This window comes from Panthera uncia (assembly GCF_023721935.1).
Source record: "Panthera uncia isolate 11264 chromosome C1 unlocalized genomic scaffold, Puncia_PCG_1.0 HiC_scaffold_3, whole genome shotgun sequence".
NCBI classification, from domain to species: domain Eukaryota; kingdom Metazoa; phylum Chordata; class Mammalia; order Carnivora; family Felidae; genus Panthera; species Panthera uncia.
The window spans coordinates 4,933,435-4,958,804 of NW_026057584.1; the positions used below are offsets into that span (position 1 = coordinate 4,933,435).

A 25,370-nucleotide genomic window follows, 5' to 3' on the forward strand; every position below is an offset into this window, starting at 1 on the left:
AGTCCTGCACCTGCTCCGGCACTGATCCCCACGGCAGCCTGGGGAGGGGGGCCAGGTGTTCGTCATCTCAGACACAGAGGAGCAGCCCAGGCCAGTGGGGGTGGCGCTAAGGGGAGACCGCACGCTCCTCCCGGGATCCGCCACACTCAGGGTGCCCTTAGCTGTCTCCTGGATGTGCTTGTCCTTGGCCAGATCCCTATGACAACAGGGCAGCGTCTGGGCAGCCGATGAGCTTGCTCCCATTGGGTGTCCCCCGGCAGCCCATGTCCACACCCGGGTCCACCTGCCACCTTCCTGCCGCACCCTTTCTTTGCCCTGCTCTCCTGGGAAGGCACCCACTGGCCTCAACCAGTGGGAAGCAGGTGCACGCAAGGGGTGTGAAATGGTGTGTGTAGAACCAGGCTTCCTCTGTGAGCTGCCGCGGGGGGGTGGGCTGTCCCCAAGGCTTGCTGGGGCACCCCTCTCCTGCTCCCACTGGGCCTGCCTGGTCTCTGTGCCATTTCTGCCAGTCCTGGTGCCCACACCTTCTGACCCTGGGCCTTCTCTTCCATTCGGGTACCCTCACATACACCTCCACTCAAGAGCCACATTTGGGACTACCCCACCCCACCCCCACCCCCCAGGGGCCCTTGAAGCCATTCCCCGTCATCACGTGAATTCTCAGCGGACAGGGGCTTCAAGGACACTGCCAACATTTCTGTGGTAGGGGGAAAGGGAAAGAGGGAGGACGCCACGAATTCCCACCCCACTGCTGAGCCAGGCCCCCCGAGCCCGAACCGCCCGCAGGCGCGCCTGCCGTTTGCCGAAACCCACAAGATGATCCTTCGCCCTTATGCTGCCCATTCACACCTGTGACGCGTCACGACCCAGTGTGCAAGCTGCCCACAAGACATCACCTTACACCAGCTTTCCGCACACGAGGCCAAAGCAGCTGGGGAAACCAACACAATCACGGTCTCTGCCGACGACGCCAGGACGACACTTCCCTTGTTCATTTTCCCGGGAGTGTGGCTCCCAGAGCACAACCAGCCTAAACCGCTCCGGACACGCTTCCCTCCAAAGGCAGAGGGAGTTCTCCAAGTGCGTCTGACCCTGCGTACGCGTGACGGGACTCCAGAGGGCCCTGCGCGCACAAGCACAGCGGAGTCAGTCTGACCTCTGACAGGAACACAGGCGGTATTCTCACGGAGGTATGTGACAAAGAGCTGCTCGGGTCGACAAATTCTTCGTCTCCAGGCCAAACAGCCACTGTAGAAGGCGGAGAGGAGATTCCTTGAAATGGACACACTAAAGCCAGTCTACCTGATGGTGCTGCTCACGTATCTGCAGCTGGTCTGTTGGTTTTCAAACTTCTGGCTGTTTGTCAGACGAAATATTTTTTTTAAATGTTTATTTGTTTTTGAGAGAGAGAGAGAATGAGCAATCAAGCAGCGGAGGAGCAGAGAGAGAGGGAGACACAGAATCTGAAGCAGGCTCCAGGCTCCGAGCTGTCAGCACAGACCCTGACGTGGGGCTGGAACTCATGAACCTTGAGATCGTGACCTGAGCTGAAGTCAGATGCTCAGTCACCGACCAAGCCACCCAGGCGCCCCATTGTCAGATGAAATTTTAAGCACAGGTTCAGTATTTAAAGCTGCTGGGGGTTTGGCTCCTGAGGGGACCCCCCAAGGAACCAAACTGGGGCCTATGGGGTGAAGAACCTTCTGGCAAGACTGTGCGCTCCTGGTGTCTGATTGTGGAGTTGGTGTGAGACCCAATGCAGCTGTACAAAATTCTTCAGAAAGCTGAACCTTAGGGCCCTCCCGCCTGTGAGGGTCCTTGTCCCAACCACACCCAAGTCCCAACTGTTGGACTACAGGTAAACCCCATGACTGAGTTCTGGCCACAGGACTGCATGTTTGTGGACACATAATCACAAAAGTAACGTTTTAAAACAGATCCATAGACTTGGGGCCAGGAGCCTGGGGTGAGTTCACGGACGCACTTCTGCTTAGTACACAATGGTTTCTTTTTTAAAGTAGAATTGGGGAGATTTCTTCTAAAAATATGTGGTTTCTGGCATTGTTTGAAAACTTGTTTTACTATCTGGCAGCAATGGGATCGTGCCCGAGCTCTCTGAATTGACAAGGTGGCCGCCACGGCACCTGGCCGCCCTCCCCCGCAGCCCATCTAATCCTCATCTTTGGCAACTGCGAGCTATGAAATCTTTCACAGTTACGCGTAAGAAGAATCTCATTTCAGAAGTAAAACATTTCCGATCTTCTCTCAAGAGAGGAAACCTCCTTTTCATAAACATTCTATTTTAACATCAGTGAAAACTTTTCCAAGTATCAAATAACAAAAGATCAATGAGGGGCGCCTGGGTGGCTCGGTGCGTTAAGCGTCTGACTTTGGCTTAGATCACGATCTCACGGTTCGGGAGTTCGAGCCCCGCACTGGGCTCTGTGCTGACAGCTCGGAGCCTGGAGCCTACTTAGGATTCTGTGTCTCCCTCTCTCTCTGTTCCTCCCTCCGCTCACACTCTGTCTCTCTCGTTCTTTCTCTCTCTCTCAAAAATAAATAAAAACATTAAAAAAAAAGAGAGATCCATGAACTGTGTGACATAACAAAAAAGTTATGAAGGGTTAAAAAAAAAAATACTGTTTTTGCTCTAAGCATACAGCTTGGGGATCGACACAAGCAGGCACGTGCCTTTAAATGTAAATACATGAAGACACAGGTTTTAACTCTGAGGCAGACCAGTGGCCCGCAGACTGGTCACGGCCCCGTGAAAGCAGTCTCACTGGCTTGCTGTGGCCCGTGGAGCGTTTCACCCCGTGTGAGCGGTCCTGGGCCAGTGGTCACTCTCTGAGGCCTTTCTACTTGCTCTGCGTGAGTCCGCTGGTCCAAGAAAGCGACAACCCCCAAGTGTTTTCCTGAATATCTTCAATGACTATACAGATTCAAAATCTAATTACGGCATCATAGGTCACTTTACACACTGATGCCATCCAACAAAGGCTAACGCGTAATTTCACGTCTATTCCTGAGTAAATGTCACTAATTGTCTCCGGTCAGGCAACGCTGTCCCCTGCTTCGAGATTTTCATACATACACATCCAGCAACGTCTGCCCTGTGTGTCACCACACAGGGAGATGTTTTCACCACTTGTGAAAATACCTCTGAAGCATGTAAGGGAGATGCTATGCTTAAAATCACTTTATTTTCTCTCCAAGTACTCGAGGGCTGCATCTTTGAATGGATGGTAATTCATTTCACGTTAACAAGTTATTAATTAAGGCTGAGGATCTGGGGTTCTCAGCTGGGAAAGACGCCCATGACTTCTCGGATTTCCTGGCAGTTAAGGATCAAAGACCGAGACCACCTGAGATGCAAGTGTGGCCTGAGCACTGTGCTAAACGAAGTCAGAGTGGGCCTCAAGTGCAGGACGAGGCTTCGGGCAGGCTGAGTGGCTCCGGCAGGCGCCCACCTCGACGCACGTCCGTTTGCTGCAGAATCCCGTCAGTGTGGCTGAGAAACCGGGAGTGTGGCTATCAGACCGGGGAAGAACTCAGCACGTGGCTGGGAACCACTTGTCTGGTGGCCGTGGCGGCGTGTCCCTGGAGGGGACAGACTCTACAAGCTGGATTGGAACATCCTCTCTCTTGGGGACAAGAGGCAGGTCTCGCTAAGCTCTAAGCCAGGGTCAACGGACAAGAGGGCTTAAAAGGAAGCCAATGGGATACTCCCCTCTCCTCCCAGGGACATGCACCAGAGCTGAGGCCTCCTTGAGGGTGGGAGGAGGGGTGCCGTCTCTTCTCTCCTGCCCTTCCTCCGCCTCATCCCCGCCTTCCATGCCCCAGTGCCCGACCAGACCCCCGCCCCACCACTGCCGGTAGACTGCTCCGTGATCTCCCGTCTCTTCGAGTGGTGGGGCACAGGCACTGGCGCCCTTTTGTTGTGGGTGATCTGTTCAGGGACGTCTGTACAGTCAACAGACTTGGACGATAGGGATACACGTCTGCCTCCAGAGGAGGGCAGGTTTGTTTACCGTCCGGGGTAACGGCATCGCCTTCCACAGCACGGGGTCGGGCAGGCTTGTGTGTCTCCCACTGTAAAAGACTGGGGTTTCCTAAACTTGGGGTTCCTCTGCTGTAATGCAACCCAGTGTGCGTGCTGGCATTCCCTGGCCCTCGGTGAAACTGGTGCACGACAAGGCCGATGCTCTGGGCACCTGCTACGGCCGCGAGGATTCACTTGAGGCCAGGACTCTCGGCATCTCGGATACAGGCAGGCTGGCTCCTTAGCTCGCCGGTGAGGTGGAGGCTTGCCGCCCGTCCTAGCACTGACCTCCTAGGCCTCCCCGTCTCCCTACCCTGGACCCACGGGATGCCGTGTGCCGGGCACAGTGAAGGAAACAGAGTCTGCGCCTTAGAACACGGCTGTACCGGGCCAGCCCACACGTGGCCAAAGACACAAGGCCAAGGAACACAAGGGCCGTGAGAGAACACCTGCTGGAAGGTTCCGGACAGACTCCGCGGGACACTGCAGGCTTATTTTAGATTTGGGAAACGGAGGCCTCTCTCTCCAGAATGGTATGGGAAGAGGGGTCTCGCACTGTCCCAGGACAACCCAAACTCCCTTCTGACGGACTCACCTCACGTGAAGTGTCCCCTGAATGGTCTGATACGAAGTCTCTCTCTCTCTCTCTCTCTCAAGGTGGCTCTTTGTGTTTGGCATCAGTCTAGACGGAAGTCACAGAGGAGTGCCCAAACATATCAGGGAGCACGTTCAAGAACGCTCACAGCGTCACCCTCGGGACGGCCCGCACCGGGGCTGGCTGGGTGTCTGCCCACCATGGGAGCCCCACACACCGGGCGGGAGGGATGAGCTACTGACGTGGCCACCACAGGACGAGCTTCACAGAAAGGACGTGCGGAAAAGACCAGGTACCGACTGCTGGGACGCCCGCCCGACGGCCCACGGCCAACAGGCAACGTGGGCCTTGGCGTGAGAAAGCGCGGTGCCCACCTCACGGGCGCGTGCGTGTGTGAAGAGGGGCAGCAGGGCGGCCACCCACAGGCTCTGCTGTAACTGAGCACCGTGCGCTTTCTGTGTACGTTCTCGTGATGCGACGTGTCCCCAACCCCCCGAAAGGGTAAAAGTAGGTCATCTGAATGGCTTGTGCATACACAGGTCAGGTCAGCGAGCATGAGAGACAGAGCTGAGTGGGACAAGGAGACAGGTGCACTGGCCTCAATCCTCAAAGAGGGGCCCAGCCCTTCGCTGGAGGAGACGATCTGCCTCAGTATCTTTCCCCCGAATATTATCTGCATTACCAGGAAACACAGGGTCGACTACCTGGCCCATTCTGAACTCAGAAGGAGGGTCTCCTCCAACGCCCCATCTACGGATCAGCTGGCTGCTGGCCTTGATTAGCAGGGGGCAGCTCCATTACCATGCTAATCCACGGGGCCTCGGCCCCATCGCCTTGATATGGATATGCGTGTGCTTACGGGCCGGCCTGATTAGCGCGAGCTTCCATGTGTCAAAAGCGCCAGATTCTTCCCAAAGAATAATTCTGGCTTTACTTACATCCCTAAAGTGTAAGAGTTGATTTGAAAAGGTACTTACCTCCACCATATGCTATTTTTCTGAAAACAATTTGCATTTCAAAGTGACTACGGCATTTATATCTGAATGAAGATCAGTGTGTTGCCTGAACTGGTCTCAAACGAGCCTGAAAAAGACGCTGGGTTTCTATTGAACGCGGATGTTTTCGTCCGCCAAATGACATCAAAGACAGCATTCCTCTTTTAAGCTATAGGCTTCTTACATAAAAAGTAGCTTGCTCTGATTTTTTAAAAATATACTCTGAGATATAAGGTCTTTCACAGCATTCAAATAAAGATTCGTCAACAGTCATTTCTTTGAAATACAGAATTTTGCTCGTTGCACTTTCCGTTCTGGTTCGTCTTCACGAACAAGCCTGGCCTGCCCAAAGGCTCGAACTGGAAAAAGAATACTTGGCGTCCGAATGATCGGTTACGCAGCCAGAGAAAGAGCAGCAGTTGGCGACAGGTGATAGATCACTGAAGTTTCCTGCGCATCGAGTGAGGGGGGCACGAGAGCCACGGAGGGGTCTCTGAGTGCGTGGGTATAAACCAGACCTTTATGTCCACTGTGGAGTCTCATACCTTTTAAAAACAAATGATAATTACAGGACAGGACTGATGGGAGCTCCCCCCCTCCCCCCTTGGAGTCCTCACCCTCAGAAACACACAGGGATTAGTTATTTTAATGTTTATTTCTGAGAAAGAGAGAGAGAGCGCGCATGCACCCAGAGGAGGGGCAGAGAGAGAGGGAGACACAGAATCCGAAGCAGGCTCCAGGCTCTGAGCTGACAGCACTGAGCCCGACGCGGGGCTCGAACTCACAGACCGAGAGATCATGACCTGAGCCACAGTAAGATGCTTAACCGACTGAGCCACCCAGGAGTCCCCATAGAGGTTGCTTTCTTAGGTCAATTCTCATTCCTACCTGGCTTCTGATGTTACAAAAGCTTGGGAGCTTGGGTGTGAGGCTGCCCTGCACTCCTCCTGGGGCGTGGACCCCCGCTGCGCGTGGGCGGGGAGACCAGTTTGCTGGAACCGGAACAGGACGGCGGAGGCTACTCTAACGGCCACGCCACTTCAAACTAGGCCTTCGCCATCTGTTCGTCCTCTAATTATAAACCCAAAAAGAATATAATTCACAACACTACCATAAAAAGTGAGATACGGGTGATTTAAGTGCCTATGAGCAGGGCCGTTCGCCTCACTATTTGCATTGGAAATCTGCCCTCCTTTTTGGCAACCAAGACTTCAGGCTAAGAGGATTTTTTTTTCCAAGGACACATTCGGTGTCTTAAAGATGCAGGCATCCAGGATTCTGCATTGTTATAACATGACACTTGTTTTGTGAAAGGGTGCATTCAACACATCTACTGTTGAGACCGAATCGTGGGTTTCTGAGATTACCAAGTATCTTTTTTTGTGATGTGTTTTCTACACCAGGGAAGAAAGCACGTACGGGGTCCACACTTGGGTGGTAACAGCAAGTGTGACTGCCACCGAACACAACCACGTGGCCACACTCAGAACTACAAGTCTTGGGATCAGTTCACAGTTATCTCCTCAAATGTGGAAAGAGCTCATGTTACTCTGACTTCTCCCTCTTCTACTTATGATGCCAAGGGGGAAAACAAATGAGTCCGTTCTATTGTCTTTAAAACTTATCTGGCAAAATTATATAGATAAAAGTGAGTGAGATAAACGAGAAGTCTACCGAAATCTCATGTAACAGATCAACTCATTGTTGAACACGAGCATCAAATGTTCTTAGTGGCGGCTGCAGAAATGGTGTGATTTTAGATTCCATTCCACTTAATTACGGCTCTCTAACCATGTTCGCATGTGGGCCCATAATCTTTAGAATAATTTTAGATACGTAACATCTTGCCGATCCAATGCAGTTTCTACTGCTACTTTCCGACTTCCGGATCGCTTCGTTTCCAATTTCTCACTGGTGTAAACAACACTGCAAAGGACATCTTTTATTCACACTTTTCCTCTGGATAAAATCCCAGGAGAGTCATCACAGAGTCAAACAGCATTAATATCTTCCTGGCTTCTGACGTGTGGCCTGACACATGTTGCTGATTTTCTGAGGCCAGTGGGCTAGAAGAAGATGGAACCCAGGCATTGTGAAAACAATTCAGCTCACGATTTGTAAAATGGATGTAATGACAGCGATGGTGACAAGGAAGGAGGAGAAGGAGAAACGGTGATACTAATGACGAGGACACGAATATACCTCACGTGGCCGAATGATACAAAGATCGCGTTGTGTGAAGCGCTGGGTAAACTGAAAAGCTTCTGCAGACAGGAGCACTTGTTAATTTCACCATTGGTGACTCTTCCTTCTCTCTGTAGTTTATTTAAAAATTTTTTTATGTTTGTTTATTTTGAGAGAGAAAGAGAGACACCAACCATGAGAGGGGGAGGGGCAGAGAGCGAAAGAGAGAGTCCCAAGTAGGTTCCGCACTGTCGGCACAGAGCCTGACGTAGGGCTCGGTCTCACGAACCGTGAGATCATGACCTGAGCCAAAATCAAGAGTTGGATACTTAACTGACTGAGCCACCCAGGCACCCCTCTATCGTTTATTTTTTAATAAAAGCTTAAAATGGTGACATTGCTAAACTTGCCTGTCTCTAAATTCTGAAGAGTCTGTCTCCCTCACGTTTTTCTCGTGATAGCATCTCCTCGCGGTCACCTGCTCACGCCTGTGTCTTGCTGGTATCGTCCTCCTCACGATGCGGGAGCCCAAGTGCACGCTCAGCGCTGGGGCAATGCAGGCACGCGCCTCCCACCCTCGGTCTTCCAAAATCCCCGAAGCATTATGACCAGTTACGCCCAAGGGGTCAGAGGCACAGTTTATAAAAGGAAAGGAATAAACGAGATCGTGTGCTTGGGACACGGTGCAAGCCGTGTGGATGCTGGTGTAACCTGATGGTGAAGAAAGGGGAGCCAGGGAACCCGCGGGCCTGCTCACCCCCCCGCTTCCGGGCTAGCGCTTCACCCCGGGGGACGTCCCAATTGCTGTCTGGGACAATTCAAGACCAAGATATTAAGCACACCAGAAGGTCAGTTCTCACTTAAGTGACTGTACTTAGAAATAAGTTTAAACATTTTTTTTCCAAAGGCAAAGTCTGTCTATCCCAGTCATCAGGCACCACGCTCGTCGCTGCAAAAACACTCTTTGCATCTTGCCCGATCTTCTCTGCTTCAGAACACCTGCTGCTACAGACTCCTAGGTGTTGATGGAGACCTGCGTCACCATGCTTCCTTGCGCTGGCTTACGCAACGCGCACCTCGTGCTTGTTTGGCTACGACCCGTTACTCCTACGGGTGACACGGCCAAGTTCACGTGCGATGCAGCAGTAACGAGGTATGGCGCCACCACAAGGAGGAAAACAAAACTAAGGTGTTCTTTTAAGCAACAAAATATGATGACAGCATTCGTGTAATAGGGTTCTGTGAAACGGAGCGCCTGAGACGTCCGTATCTTGCCCTCCATACTCCCAACCACTACATTCCACTGTTCGCTTTCTTCCTTGGCAATGGATAACGGTTCCGTCTTTGAGATGTTCTTTCTTCTTTCTTTGGGAAATACAGTATGTGCTTCGCACAAAATCCATTTTGACTCGCCAGCACCGTTCTGAGAGCCAATTTCTCTGGCTATCGCTACATTTATTCTCCCTTTCAGGGAGGAGGCCGAGGTGGTCATGTGGGTCTACTTTCAAAGTGCCCCCTTCCCTCTCCCTTCCAGTCCTCGTGAAGCCGGTGCTCACAGAGAAACCACGTCGGTGGCGTGGAGGTGAACTGCTTGGCTGTGGATGTCCTTGGGTGTTACCACCCCCCAGAAATACTCCAGAAAGGCGAATGTTCTCCATATGAGCGGAAGCCATGAAACACTGGGCCACAAGGTTGGGAGATGGCAAGCGTCATGACTTCCCTGAAGATCCTCCTCTGCCAGTGTGGGGATGGGGACGTAGTAAGGGGGCCAATCGTGGCCTCCCCTCTATCCCAGAACGGCTCCTTCCCGAGGCCCAGGCCGGCACTCAGCCGCCTTCCTGATGGCTGAGGTCCTTCCTGGCCCTGCCCCCCCCCGCCCCCCACCTCTCTCAAATGCCGACCATTTGCTGGTCCAGCTTGAAACACTATTCATCACCAAACACACACACTTTTGAAAGGGAGAAAAAGTTTCCGAACCTGTTCTTTTACTTACGGGTGTGTCTGTCCCCAGAGTGGTGGACAGCTCAGCGTTTCCAGGGTTTTTAGCTGAAATCATCACGATCAAGGTGCTTTTGGCAGTCCTTACAGAAAAGAACACCCCACGTAGAGTTCAAATAATTGAAGACGGCTTCCAAAAAACGGAAGGCAGGCTCCTGATTTACACCTGAACTTGTCCCCAGTGGTCCTGCCCACAGGGTGCTGGGTGGGGGAAACCAAACAGTGCTCGTCCTCAATGGTTACCTCCTAGATGTCGCCTGGCGCGTGACGGGCACTAGTGTGGACTCAACAAAAACACAATTTGTGAGCTCACGAAACTGGGAGGGGATAACAGAGAATTAACGGTCCACGCCTGGAAGAATGACAGAAGCAACAGAACGGGTATTTGCCTAAACCTCAGTGGGAGAAACGTATAAACACAGAAACAGCTAGCAACAAGAATGCATGTCTCATAGAAGCTGCAGATGTCCGGGTTCTTCTAAAGGATAAAATAATAACTTTCGCGTCTTTTAGTTACAGATGTAGCTGACAGAAACCCCACAAAATGTTTTCTCCTTTCCCTAAAAATAACGGGTTGTTAAATAGCCATCAAAACCCACCCCCGGTAAACCCTAGTGCACGGATGCAGATATCACGGGATGCTGCCGTTTGGATTTTTTTTTTTTTTCGAGAAATAATTCTCAGCCAATCAGGCAAGTGTTCTACCAAGGGGCTAGGAGGGGGTTTAGCGGCGGCGCCCGATTTATGTATCAGAGGATGAACGTGGTACACAAAGTCCAAAGTGTGCGACAGGAAGGGGTGACGGAGGCCGGCACGCGGTGAGAGGCGAGCCCCAGGGTGCTGACGAGGGGCGGCCCGACAGACCGGGAGACGCACGTGACCGGCACCGGACCATGTGAAACTAAACAAAGAAAAACTTTGCTTCTATGAGACAACAACGGATCGGGTTTTGATGTTGCGTTATTATTATTATTATTATTTTTTTGGTAATAGCTATTACCGCCGTAACAGCAGCTTAGCAGCTCGGCGTCTGCGGTGTGAGCAGTTTTGATAAACAGCCTCTGTGGGCCACACAACGGGGATAATGTATCCTTAAGTACCGCCAATGAGCTGCCATTCTGCACAGCCAATTACTTCTGTGCGTCTGTCACTCAAAGGAAAAATGACTGAGCCCATTAGATCAAACCTTTGTCACTGTTCCTAATGCACTCTTAGGCCTCATTAATCTCCGGGAGCAGTAACAGAGCCGCCGGTGTCTCATTGCCTCCCCCGAACAGGCCCACGTGAAGCCTCTCATCTCTCCCCCAAGTGCACCGCGTTAATCAAGCTCTCCTTATTACCCCAGTCCCTGTCACGGCGGAGAGCGCGCTCCCTCTTAAATGCTCTCATTATGACCCATCTTTAGAGCCGGCTAAGTGGAAAAAAAGAGAGAGGGAGAGAGGGAGAAAGAGGACGGGAGAGAAAGAGGAGAGGAAAAAGCAAGTCCGATCACATTAATATTCATGACAATAATTAGTATTCTAGGTCACTGAATATTCATGCTATTAGTTTGGTTTTTTATGGGTTTGCTGGATGTCCTGATTACTGAAGTGTGGAGGAAAACAGCATGGCGGAGACTTTAGATGTCAACGGCGGCTCGATACTCAAAACACATCCAGATCCCCGCCCCCCACCCCGGAAAAGCAGCCTCAACCCTCCCGAAGGCTTTCCTATTTTGAAACCGCCGGGGGCCAGGAGCGGAGGGAGGGAGGGAGGCAAGGGGGCAAGGTCTCCCCCGCTACGAAGGCCCACGCGTCGCCCCGGTGAGGGTAAAAGCACAGTCGTGGTCCCGAATACCCAACAAAGACACCCTCTCAGGACAGGGAGGTATGTAGCAGCTCGGAACCAAATGTGGCAGGAAAAAAGAGACGCTGGGCCACGGCCCGCGAGCCCAGGGCCCTCGGAGATCCCGGAAAGGCCCGCAGAGCGCCTCTCTGCCCACCGCTCTGCCACTGCAGGGGGCACGCAGTCTGCAGGCGGCACGGGTTTACGGTGTTGAACCCACAACGACTACACAGAGGCTACAGAAACAACAGTGCGTGGCAAGAAAACAGATGAATTCCAGGGGCGCCTGGGGGGCTCAGTCAGTTAAGCGTCCGACTTCGGCTCAGGTCATGATCTCACGGTTCGTGGGCCCGAGCCCCGCGTCGGGCTCTGTGCGGATGGCGCGGAGCCTGGAACCTGCTTCGGATCCTGTGTCTCCCTCTCTCTCTGCCCCTCCCCCGCTCATGCTCTGTCTCTCAAAAATAAATAAATGTTAAAAAAATGTAGGAAAAATTAATTCCACAATTTCTTCCTTTTCTTCACCGGGGACAAGCACAGCTGTAATGACAGATTCTTGAGACACTTCTGGAGACTCGCCCTGGGCCACGCTTTGGAAAGGCAGCACGCGGCGTGTTACCCTCACAAGAGCGGAGGTGGGCCCGTTTTCCACCGTAACGATGAGGAAGAAGCTGACGTTCGCAGAGACACCTGTTCAAGGTCCCGAGATGGTGAAGGTGGGACTCAAGTTAGTGTTTCTGCCTCCCCGGGCCCGACCGCTGGCCATTACATTGTCCTGTTGTCTACTTCAATGTCAAAGGAACTTAAGGACCTGATACGAGTCTGCGTTCCGTCATCGGTGGATACCATTCTACCTACCACACCAGCCTGGCCAATGACCCAGGTCAGAAAACAGGACATCTGACGGTCTTCTCTGGAAGCATATCTGCAATTACAATTGGGTGGATTCTCAAAAATGTGGCCTTGGATTAGAACGGCCGAGTGGGTTCCAAGCCAAAGCAATGGAAAAGACAGATGATGCCACAGACATCCTGCGTGAGTGACCTTGGAGGAGGGGGAGGATTCCCTGGGGAGGGGGGGGACTTCATCAGGCCTGAATAAGTATCTTCTGGATTCTTCTTTTTCTTCTTCCTCCTCTTCTTTTTTGCTGGAGTAGATGCTCAAGTGGATTTTCCAAAAAGTCACTTGGCTTCTGTATTCCTATATGTCATCTAAAACAATTTTTTTCTATCTTCATACTTGATTGATAGTAGTTTGGCCCTGCATATAGACTTCTACGTTCAAAATGATTGGCCCTTAGCGTTTAACTTAAGTGGCTTTAAGTTTATTTTTATTTAATTTTGAGAGAGAGCAAGTGGGGGAGAGGCAGAGACAGAGGGAGACAGAATCCCAAGAAGGCTCCCCGTTGTCAGTGCAGAACCCGATGCGGGGCTCAAACCCACAAACAGCAAGATTGTGACTTGAGCTGAGATCAAGAGTCGGACGCTTAGCCAGCTGAGCCACCCAGCCACCCCTAAGTGATTGGTCCTTAGAAAGGAATTCTTCCATTACTTTTTAGCACGTGGCGTTTGTGCTGAAAAGGCGACAGGCCAGAAGAGTTCCGTCTCTTGGCAGGTAACCTCGCTCTCTCCTCCTACCTGGGATGCTTTCTGGGATTTTCTCTGTGCTTTCAGAGCCTCCTGTCCCCTCCAGCTTCATACCAGGCTCTTCGGACAAGAAGACGCCAACATATGTCTTCTTCTGCACACCTACGTCACCAATGGTATCCTTGGCCATGTTCTTTATAGTATTTAACCTATCTACGGAATTTTTTATTTTTGTCATCTTTTTTCTTTAATTTGCAAGAAGTCTTTCCCCCCATGTTTTTCATATAATCTTTAATTTGTTGCATTTTATGAAAACAGTAATTAATCTCTTCCTTCCTTCTCCCTCAGTGTCACTCCCTTTATTCTAGGATCACTAGTCCATTTGTTTCTCTCGGTCCCTGTTTGCTTTTACTGCTGGATTCCACAGACCTCTTGATTGTCTGTACTGGTATTTATGAGTCAGAGCATGCAGGGGTTTCCCTGTGGCCTCTGGACATGGGTGTGGCACACGCTGACGGGTAGGTTCAGTTCAGATCGACAGTGCAGGGTTCACGGGCAGGCTGGTGCCCTTCAGTTATGTCCCTCACGGTCAGAGGGGACATTCCTTGCCATTTATTTACATTTCTCTGTGACTGTGCAGAGCTCTGAGTTTCCCAAGCTGCTCCCTTCTCTTTCAAGCATCAGCATCCACATCAGGTTGGAGGCGGGGATGCCCAGGGTTGGCTCTTCCGGAATGCGTCCCTGAGCCCGCCATGCCTGCATTTCACAGCTGCCCGACAGGAGCGTGGGGCCACCCCACCTTCATGAAGGCTCATTTACTCTGCTTAACTGGTGAGCTCAGTTATTAGTACGCAAGGGAGCTGCTTTGACATGTTTCTCTCCTCTTTCCTGAGCCCAGGGCAAAACCTTACATCACGATCATCACGTTTCCAGCATTCTCGTGTACGAAATGTGATCAACATTCCAAGACTGGCAAAAGCATTTCCCAACACCAGGAATAACATAGGACCTCTCTGCCCCCCCCCCCCCCCCCCAGTGATCTTCTAGCCCCTTGCCTCCTTTGTCCTTTGAGCACTGATCGCCAACTTCAATGGCCTTATCTGTTTCTGTTTCTTCTGTCTCCTCTGCCACCGCTGTGGAGTACGAGGCCCCTGAAGGGAAGGCCTTGTACTGCCCCCAAGTCTCCAGACCACTCATCAGGACTGGGCATACACACGGCAGACCCAACAACGACGGAAGATGAAGCGTACAGGAAACAGGAAGCGAGGCAGTAAAGTGCCCAAATCATGACATTGGATGTAAAGGCTAAAAAGCAAACTGACGTACGATGAGGCACTGTAATATTTGAAATGCGAGATGCATTATGACCGTATGCTAGAAAATGAAGACAGACATCTGAATAAACACTCCAACTAACAAGAGTTCAGGAAGACGGCCAGAGATAAAGTATAAGGATTAGGAGCTTTCTTATTTCTTGCCAAGTAGGTGACAGAGTAGACAGCCCCCTTCACTCTCCTCCCCCACCCCCCAAAAAGATCAGCTTCGCACGTCACCAAAAACGGACAGAACGGATCCGCACGGTACATCTCGACGAAGTCCTGGAACTTTACTGAGGGATGTGTATTAAGTTTGAGTAAGTTGGGCAAGACCTGTGTTCCATGGCAAGAAACTCAAACGTAGTAGTCACTGTTCTAGTTAACTGATAGGTTAGAAGCAATGCCAGTTAGAGCCACCATGGGATTCTTTTTTGGGCGGAAGGGGAAGGTCTCAAGTTACTCTGAAGTTTACTGGAAAAAATAAACGAGTAGCCACAGTCAAGAACGACAATAAAACAGACGAGTCATATTACTGCCAGATAACTGACTGAGTCATGAATCTGAGACACTGTGGTAAACCCATACATGATAACATCATGTGGAGACAGTGGGTCAACTGAATAGAGTCTCAAGGCCAGAAACATGGTGGATTTGATTAAATTAGTTGTACAATAAAGGTGATGCATACAATTATAAGAAAACAGTTCAACACAGAAAGGACAATTCGTTATCTATTTGAATAAAAAGTTTGATTAGATTTATTCTTGCACATAATTGACCCAAACAGATTAAAGATGGATTAAAGGCTAAATATTTTTCAAAAACAGGCAATAAAATTGTGAAACTCAGAAATACATATGTCAATTGTTAACTGTTTTCAGGATTTCAAGAGGCCTTCTAAACATCTAAAGTAGAAACCACTGAAGTAAAGGACTTCTGATTTGATTCTGCGTATATATTTTGATCATATGTTAAAAACGGGGAAAACCTCTACCTGCAGATAAGACCATAAAATTTAAAAAGAAGCAAATAATAAACTGGGGAAATATCTGCAGAATGTATTATAAAGCGCTAATATCCTCAATATATAAAGAGTTCTTACAGATCAATAAAAAAGACAAACACCTAGTACAAAAAAGGGAAAAGACGACATCTAAACAATTCAATATAAGAAATACCTGTGACAATAAACGTGAGATGGCCAACCTTAGTCCTAACTGAAGAAATCCAAATAAAGCAGGAGATGTTTTTATTGCTTATCAGATTACTACAGATTCTAAAAATGATAATAGCAATGCCAAGTGTGTGTGGGTGAAATGGGACCTCGCTTAATAGGTGGTAGGGTATTTGTATAACAAAACCTTTCCAGAAATTAATTTGGAATGTACATCAAGAATCTCATGAGTGTTTATATTCACTGGCTGAATCGCTTCACTTATGGACCTTTATTCTAAGACAAGAAATGTTATGCACAAGGATTTAGGGACACGCAAGTGTCACGTCTGTGCAAAATGAAAAAGTTACAGAAGGGAAGGCGCACAAGACACTTATCTACTCCAACAGCACCGAGGTAAGAAAACAAATAAAAAGGAACAGCATAAAAAGAAACAACCATGACCAGTTAACTCGGAGCTCTAGAACAAAACGGCAAAATTCAAAGGAGTTGTAAAGAAGGATACTGTTAAGCACATGGGAAGTTCTTGGGCAAAGAGCTCTAAAACAGTTACAGTAATACTATTTTTAGCCAGAAGTCCACCCCGTAAGTGTAACGCCAATTCACTGCCAGGTAAATTTGCTGTGTTCAGGTGGGAGAGCACCTGGGAAGCAGGGAATGGAGGGCCGCCCGCCGATGAGGTCACCTGCACGCTGAGACAAGCGTGCCATGACCACGAGACCCTCTCTTCCCCCAAAGGGGCACTGTGATCCTGCAGATGTCACACCCCCATTTCCTCGTCCCCACTTGTGATGCAAAGGAGAGGAAAAACCAAGCGGGCTCCCTTTAAGAAAGATTAACTTAGCGGGGCGCCTGGGTGGCTCAGTCCGTTAAGTGCCCGACTCTTGATTTTGGCTCAGGTCACGATCTCGTGGCTCGTGAGTCTGAGCCTCACTTCGGGCTCTGTGCTGACAGTGTGGAGGCTGCTTGGGATTCTCTCTCCCCCTATCTCTGTCCTCCCTGACTCGTGCTTTCTCAACCCTTCTTGCTCTAGACAAATAAATAAACATTAAGAAAATTAAAAAAAAAAAAAAGGAATTAACTTGGCTTAGGGTTGAAAGAATGCGCTGTAACCAACTGGGCTTGGGAGCGTGGAAAAGGGGTTTCGGCATTTCCCAGCGCCCTCCCGTCCACCCAAGGCAGGGGTGTTAAAAAGAAATGGGGGCACTGAAAAACACTCCTTTAACCCAGGCCCAGGCCATACATAACCTACTGCATGGGACAGGACATGGTTAAATGGCATCCTGTACTTTCTGTTTACCAAATGTCACATTTTTCCTTAGGAAAACGAGCAGTGGCACCATGGGATGCAAGTCTCAAGATTCAGGAATTTAAACAGCAAACCTTACGTATCCAAACTTCTCCACCTCGGAGGCTCCTCTCCCATCCTAATGCCTGGCAAATTCCCTTCCTCTGTTTACACTCAGCACAGGTGGTGCCCCAGCCCTGAGGCCTTGCCCCGTCTCCTAGGGTAGCGCTGAACACGTCACCCCTGGGCCTGCAGGCCCCCGTACGTACTCCTGCCGTGGCCTGCTATGTGGCACTGCGTTTACTTGTCTGCTCGTCTGTCTTCCCCACCAGAGGCTGAGATTCTGGAGAGTAGAGATGATGTCTTAACCTTCTGTGTCCCCAGGACCCGGGACCAGGCCTGGCATACGTCAGAAATGCCATACACGTTTGTTGACTTGAAGAAATAAATGTGTGGATCTGACACGATGGGTTACAAGGGCAAGTGGCAAATCAGCTGGTTTGAAGAGGCCTGCCTCTTGCAGAAGTTCTGCAGATCAGGGACCCTGTATCCACAGCACACACCATTCCTGGCACAGAACAGGTGGTCAGTAAGTATGTTTTGAGTAAATTAATAAATACGAAGTGGTGAAGACGTTAGCTTTTCATTCAATACAGAATTTTTGTTTTCCCTTGGGTGGTTCTTTTCTCTCTTCTAATCCCGGCATTAGCACACCACCCTGAAGAGGGAAACTTCATATATGTCTTGGAAGGAAGGTCAGCAGGTCCTAAGAGACCTTGTCACCACTCTGGAATGAACCGATGTCTCCTTTGATGGCAAGCCCAGCCCAGGTTTGTTTTGATTGGTAATAACGGCTGCTGCTTGTATTGTACTTTACGAGTTTCCCAAAACTGTCGTATGTGTCATCTTACCTGCCCTCACATCTCTGTGAGGTAGGCAGGCCAGGCAAGATCGACCTGATGTGGTGGTAAAACCTGGCTGAGTGAGCGGTCCAACACCACTTGGCATCATGAAGTAAAGCCCAAGCTATGGCCTCCAATTCCGGCCCCTTTCTCCTACCCTGCTTTCACCAACCAACGCCATATTTATGCCACAGAACCGTGGGGTTAGCATCATTCCTCTTTAAAGGCACTTAACATCTCAGAAAGGGGAAAATGCAGCATTTTTAAGAAGCAAAGACATATGCTAGAAAGTGCCGCATAGCCATAATTTATTTTGAGAAGGCTGGATGTAGGTTAGAGGGGAGAAAGGGACTTTTTGCTGGGGAAAACAAATCCATGTGTTGAAGCGTGTCAGAAGGAGGACTCCAGCCTTTTCTCTGATAATAATCACCAGAAGGTTAAAGCCGGGGGCAGTCATTTGCAAAGATTCTTAAACCAAAGCGAACCAGGACTTGTTGAATGGCTTGCAATTGCACACAAAGGCCAGGAATCTCTAAACACATCTAAATTTGAGAAAACACGCTCTCAGATCCCGAATTAAAAAGCAAATTCTCCTTTGAAAGAGAACAGGAAAAATTACAGTTGTGTTAAAGAATGACCCGACAGTTACCATACAAGACCGAGAGAACGGAAATCTTAGGTCCAACGGTTTCCTTGAAATCTTGCTCCAAATAGCTCTCCTTTTATCCACTTGGTCGCCACAAATGAATACCAACCCTTGATATCCGCACGATCAATTTACGTATTTTAGAAGGCCCTCGAATCCTCGATCATATGTGAGACTCGACTTTCAACTACACAACTCTGGGAGGACCTCGTGGTTTGGTCTGGGCGGCCGTGACTCAAAATGGCACCAGGCGCTGGCTGGCAGTCACAGAACCACCCACAGAAGCGAAGAGGTTTCTAAGCCTTAACGTACAATGTTAATGATTAAAATCTCACTTGACCGCAAGGGCTCCGCACTCTCCTGCAACCAGCGACATCTACTGCCGTCGTCACGCTGGATTCTTCAGCACGTCCGCTGCGAGCTTACCTGAATTTGGGGAGATGTGTAAACTGCTCATGTCCTTGGACAGGCCATTGGTTTTAGGGCTGGAGATGGGCGCACAGGCCGACGTGGCTCGGGGTGGCCTCTTCCCTGGGACTTTCACAGTGGTTCTCAGAAGATCAATCTCTTTACCATGAACATTCTGCATGTAATCCTGTTCAAAATGTTAAACATCCAAGAGATATTAAAAAGAAGACCTTTCACAATCTAGGACACAAGGTTCTATCAGATACCACGAGTTGTAATCCTATGACCCTTCCACTGTGGCAAGCACTTTAAAAATAATGAGGTTTTGATCTGTCTACTATGGTGGCATCATCGTTATATTGAAACCACAGTCTCTTTGTCCTGAACTAACCCAGGCCCCGCAAATCCAAGCAGACACAGGAAATGCTTCCATCAGGGGGATCAGAAACCAGCTGGAGAAAACAAGTGTCCACGTGAAATCGTATTTTATAAACTGCTGCTTATAGAAAGTGCACTAGGACCCCGGGGTCTTCCTGTTAGTTTCAGGTAAAGTTCCAGGGAGTAGGGAGCTATTTTATAACAACTGTTCTGCCTTGGATGGCAACACCACTAAGCCTCTAGATAAGAATGAAGCGGTCTGTTGGGAACTCAGGTAGAAACCCCTGAAATAAAAGGCCAAGCATTTTACTAATAAGGACCAGGAAAATGTCTGAGGGCGTCGGTGGTATGGTGTCGAGAAAACGTGGAGCTCGCGGATGGGTGTGTAATGGCCGGATGTGATGTGGAAAAAGAAAGAATGTTTGGTACTCAAGCATCGTGTTTCTCCGAGCGGCTCACCGTGCCCAGAGAAAGCATCTTTGTGTTCTCTTCATGCTGGAGGTGGATGACCCAGTTAACAGGGAGCCACAGGGATGTCTAGGTAGATAGGGATGGTCTCTGTGGGGGTCGCTGGACCATTCCGTGCAGAGTAAAACATTATCTAAGAGTTGGTTGTCGGGTCGGTCGGGGGAGAGGAGAAGCAGCTGAGAGGGTGAGGGGCCGACTGGTGAGTTAGGAATTACTGACCCTTCAAAATGCATTTTTTTTGGCAAAGTGCCCCCTGGCCAAACACGTAGACATGTTAAATCGACCTCGCACATTAAGAAAGGGCATATTCTACAACATTCTTGGGCAAATAGCACATCAAGTGTTTTAAGGCTAAGCATGAAATGAAACAAATGCATTCCTTCCTTGGCAGAATCTTGGTAGAATTCCTTTCAGAATATAAAGGGGAAACGCCAATAAATTTGTAGTTAGGATGAACAATGAAGTTCTTGTCAATGTAATTTCAGAAGATCCGCCAAATAAACCAGGGTGTGGGCCGCCAGGGACCCAGGGAGGCTGGAAAAGTGAGTTGTAAGTGCTAACCCGTAGGGTCAAGTGACGCAGAGAGAACCAGATAAAGTCCTAGAAGGACAGCACAAGGGACAGAGACCCAGGCTGCGGATGAGGAAAGTCGGCCAAAGTCCATCAAGGGAGGCAAAGGGGGCCTAGAGAGCAGCAGGGAAGCCGAGGCAAGGATCCCCGGCTTCTGGGAAGCAGGCTGCGGAGCCTTTCAGTTCACGTGCCAGCAGGTGAAGGGGCTGAGAAGCAGTCACTGGCTCATCAAACAGCAGGACGGTTGCGGACAGAAGCAACGACACAAAAAAGGAACCAGAAGCACAAGATTCCAACACAGGGGAAGGAACCCGCACGCGGCTCCTCAGGACAGACAGCACGAGAAGAGGCATCGTCCCTCCGCAGTCTGCTGGAGGGAGGGTCGGCCTCGAGTGTTAAAAGCAGAGACCTCACCCCACAACGCAAGCACTTACGGGGCCCCTGGGTGGCTTAGTCGGTTCAGCATCTGCCTCTTGATTTCGGCTCAGGTCATGATCTCATGGTTCGTGAGATCGAGCCTCGCGTCGGGCTCCGTGCTAGCAGCACAGGGTCTGCTTGGGATTCTCTCTCTCTGCTCCTCCCCTGCGCTCTCTCGATCTCTCAAAGTAAATAAATAAACTTAGAAAAAAGGTGGGGAGGAGGGGCACCTGGGTGGCTCAGTTGGTTGGGTGTCCGACTTTGGCTCAGGTCATGCTCTCACGGTTTGTGGGTTCAAGCCCCACAATGGGCTTGCTGGTGTCAGTCCACCAGCGTGGAGCCCACTTCAGATCCTCTGTCCCCCCTCCCTGCCGCTCGCTCACTTGCACTCTCTCAAAAATAAACGTTAAAATAAGACAAACAAAAATCCCTATTCTGCCACGCTTTAAAAAAAAAATGAGAATTGTTTAAAAAAAAAGAGAGAGAGAGAGAGAGCACTTAGAGGGGGGCACGCGGGAGCTGACCCAGACTCAGGAAAGAGGGCGTGGGAATTCTCAGCAGAGGAGGAAGGGCAGGAAGAAAAAGCCCAGAAGGGGAAGGCCTGGCCACGGTGGGGGGGGGGAGACGTTCTGATGGAGCAAACACAGAACTCTAGAAAGTTGGAAAAGTACCAACCCAGAAGGAAAAGACGCCACAGGGTCCCTAATGACTTCCTAAGGATACAACTCAAATGGCCAATTCTTGATGGCAAACACACACTCACAAGGCCAAGCAAGGCCAGAGCCAGGAGGAACCTGGGACTGAAGATGGCCAGAGAAAGGATCGGGGCTGCACCAAAGTGGGGCAGATACAGACCAGTTCTTCAGAGGCAGTGGCGAGGCTGGGCCTTCATCAGCACTTGTAAAACCAACCATCCGGAGAGCGGTAGTGGCATCCACAAGCCTCCCGTGAGCCATGGAGGCCAGGAGCAGAGGTCCCGAGGCCTGCTGACCCCGCAGGACGCGCTGCCTGGAGTCAGTCTCCGCCATCCCAACAAGACTGAAGACTCCACGTGGGAGTCAAGACGCTTGGGCAACACCCCAAAATATAATCAACCGTGAAAGAGCTGTGGTTTTGGAAGGATATGGACCAAAGACAGAAAGACGGTGGTTACGAAGTCAGAGTGAAGGAGCAAACAGACCCAGACAGGAAGGAATACGGTAAGACTCATGACTGAGCTCAAGGTTTTGGGGATGTGAACAAAAAGCAACAAGGAAGCCATCCTTGCTTAGTGGAGGGCAAAGTGTCAAGGTCATTAAAGAAAAAACAAAGGTCGTTCTTAGACATCTTTAACGTACTTCCATTAATATCCAACGAAAATGGGCAAACCCAAGCTTCAGAACCAAAGTCAAGGCTTGTACAGAACGACCTCATTCTCCCACACTTGCTCTTTCAAAAATATCAACTTGCTATAACTTTCTTCTTTAATGCCAATTCTTAACAAATTAAAATACAATAACAGGAGTGTAATTGAGCATTTATTGCTTATGGGCTCTAAAATGAGGCTAATCAGATAGTGACTAAGCCTCAGCATGGGCTCTTTTAATAGGCATGTTTTAACATACAATAACCAGGATATTTTATTTAAAATTATTATAGAAATGTACCAAGAGTCTGCTCTTTGGATGTGAATGCGGCAAGGGAACACATTTATCTTTGGCTCAGCATGGGCCAGGGAATCTGTTTCCTCGCTTGAGTTAGGCGTCGAAACTTCAGAGGAACTAGATCTAAAAAAAAAACCCCCAGAATATGAACTTGGCAATTCTTGCGTTGCAAGCACTGTGGTTTTTTTTTTTTTTTTTTTTTTTTTTTATTTTTTTACAGACCTTACAAGATGCATTTCCTAATCCACGAAAAGCCCTTGGAGGTGGCGCTTCAGAAACAGTGGAAGGCAAGGAGGCCTGAGTATGTGGCTTCTGGGTTCCCCCAAGAGAAACGATGCTGAGTTTCCCGTGTTTGAAAGAATCCATCCCTTTTCATGTCTCCCCAGCTTGGCAGTTGAGGAATTAAAGCCAGAACCAGTATACAACGTGGCCGCCTCAGAAGCGGGACGTGCGGCCCTGCGGGCCCTAGGGAGGGACCTCGCCGGGTAAAATAAAGACGGCAGGCTTGATTTTGATATGCAAATGCTTCAGATACTACCCTTCCTGTGCTCCTCGTAGAAAATGCTGATCGATGATAAAAGGGGGAAAAAACCCTTTAACGAGGCATGAGGGTAATTCAAAGCCAAGTACTTTTAAACAGCACGTAACAAGTCCCCGGGGCCCACTCAAGAGCCAGGCCCCTCTGAGGCGCCATCTCCCGCCCCACAACAGCTTGAAAAAGTAGTAATTGCCAACCTATTTGCATTTTTCTTCTCAAGTTGTCCGCGCTCTTGTCTCGCGGATTCTTTTTTCCAAGCAGGCGCGGGAGCAGAGGGACCCGTTCCTGAACGTGTCGATAGCCTTGGTGACTGTGCACCGGGACCCCCGCAACCCGGCTCCCACACCTTTGCCAACCCTTGTTTTTTACCTCTCGCTCCTAATTATGTTGCATCTATTGCCGTACACTTAATTAGCTGCATTAATGTGATTTCTTTTCACATAGTCAAGCAATTAAGAGCTATGATTGAGTTTCATTCAATTAGCCTCAACAAACATGCTAATTGATGTCCCAGATGCAAATGAGGTGCAATGAGAGAAACCTGCGAGCGACTGGGAGCCGTGTCAGGCCCACAGCTTTCAGCCTGCTGACGGAAGCACAGCTTAACACGGCTCCCACCTTCTGGGGGGCCGCCTTCAGGGAGGGCCGCGGAGTCATTAGCGCCGCCGTGCCTCCGATCGCTCCCGGTAAGGATTCATTTGATCTGCCGCCATACGATCCTGTCCTAAAAGCTCACAGCTACGCGTTACCAGGACCTGGAGGTCATCGGCTCGGTGGCGCTGTGCTCCTGCAAGGAGAGTAAGCCCTCACCCAAACGCCACGAGAGGCTGCTAGAATGACACAGGGGTTCTCCCCAAAACTGCACGGCGGGGGGGGGGAGGGAGGGGAAGAAGGTGCGTCTTGTCTTGGTGACCTTAGAGCCCTCTGCGTGCACGACGGCCCCACGGTTCTCAGCAAATGGTGAGTTCATCTTAGTCAGCTCTGGGGCATCTGGCACTCGAAGTTAAGCTCAAAATACAGCAATCCATCAAGAGTCCCTAAAAATACCCTTACTGTATTGATTCTCCCTGCCTCCCATCCCGACGTCACCTTTGGCTGTCTGCTGAAAGATGGGTTTGCCCTATGTGTTCACGGGGGTACCGAAAGCAGTTAACAAGATCTGAAAGCTAACCCAAGATGCAGAAACGGTATGATTGGCATCCCAGAATGAGAGCATCTGAATAAAAACCCATGGCTTTGAAACCGTACTCTCCTTGCAGAGATGATGCAATCGATGCCACTCTGCTTTTACACACTGGGTTGTTTTTTGTTTTTAAAGCATGGAGACTCTTCATTTCCATAATTAAGTGATGCAAAAAGAATCACAGAGATTTCTGTTCCAATTAGGTTTTCCCAATAAGTTCTGGTTTCTGAGTACACATAAATGCTCAGAGATTTGATATTTTATGTTAACATGTAATACTTTCTCTAGGGTAGATAATTGTTAGGACAGACTGATGACGGGCCACGGCCATTGGATCGGATTTTTCCTCTCTGGATAAGCTAGCTTGTTAGTCCCCAAAGCGTGGTCCCTGATACGCGATCAAGGGGTTCACAGGTTCAGTACTGTTTTCAAAACATTCCAAGGCACTTTTTGCCTCTTTCACTGTGTTGAAATTTGCTTTAATGGTGGATAGAACTGCTGGCCCCAGAGCACAAACCAAGGCAGTGGCACCAAATTATATTAGTCCCCGTTGCTGTTATACGATTCATTGCCATGCTCTCTAAATAAAAACAAAAAAAAGTTGCACTTAAGAATGCTCTCAATCAACCAACCAACCCCCAAAAAACAAGAAGCAAAAAAACCAAACCAACCAAAAAGCTACAGATTCATCAATATTTCAACCGTGAGCACATACATGTCTTTTTAATTTTCTGCGTAAGGGACACGGAAAGTACATATGAGTGTCTGTGCCACACACACACGCTGGGCAGCGTCCTGCAGAAATGCACTTCTGCAATTGCTTGGAGTTGCAAGCTGAACTAGCCACTTTTTTGGCTGGGACACACTTTTACTTGCAAGAATGACCATGTCAGACACGAACTAGGCTTATTCGGTCTTGGGTCTTTGGCAGGTATTTTCTTGAAAATGAACAAAGTGAGCACTGCAAGAAAAATAGCACACAGTGTCCGCATCCAGCGTATAAAGTATAATTTGAGCTTCCAGTGAGCATGAGAACCTTGGAGACTTGTATCTCTCACCGTGTGCCTGACACTTTCCAAATACTTAAGGCCTCTGCTGATAAGATGGGCAGTGATATAAATGAATGCAGCTTCTGGATATCATCTGATGAGAAGTGTCACCATTTGGAAAGCTGCATACCTCAGTTAAACAATATTTTTGAAATGACGCATGCACGGT

General features: G+C 49.5%; 1 protein-coding gene across 7 annotated transcripts in view; it reads right to left on the reverse strand.

Annotated features, from left to right (window-relative positions):
* The window catches only part of AGAP1 (ArfGAP with GTPase domain, ankyrin repeat and PH domain 1), a 552,490-nt gene that overhangs the window by 169,165 nt on the left and 357,955 nt on the right, over window positions 1–25,370 (reverse strand). For all 7 annotated transcript variants that reach the window (XM_049614622.1, XM_049614621.1, XM_049614620.1 and 4 more), the window contains one exon: window positions 18,974–19,142. In XM_049614622.1, coding sequence (XP_049470579.1) covers window positions 18,974–19,142 — 169 coding nt within the window. The remainder of the gene's footprint in view (window positions 1–18,973; window positions 19,143–25,370) is intronic.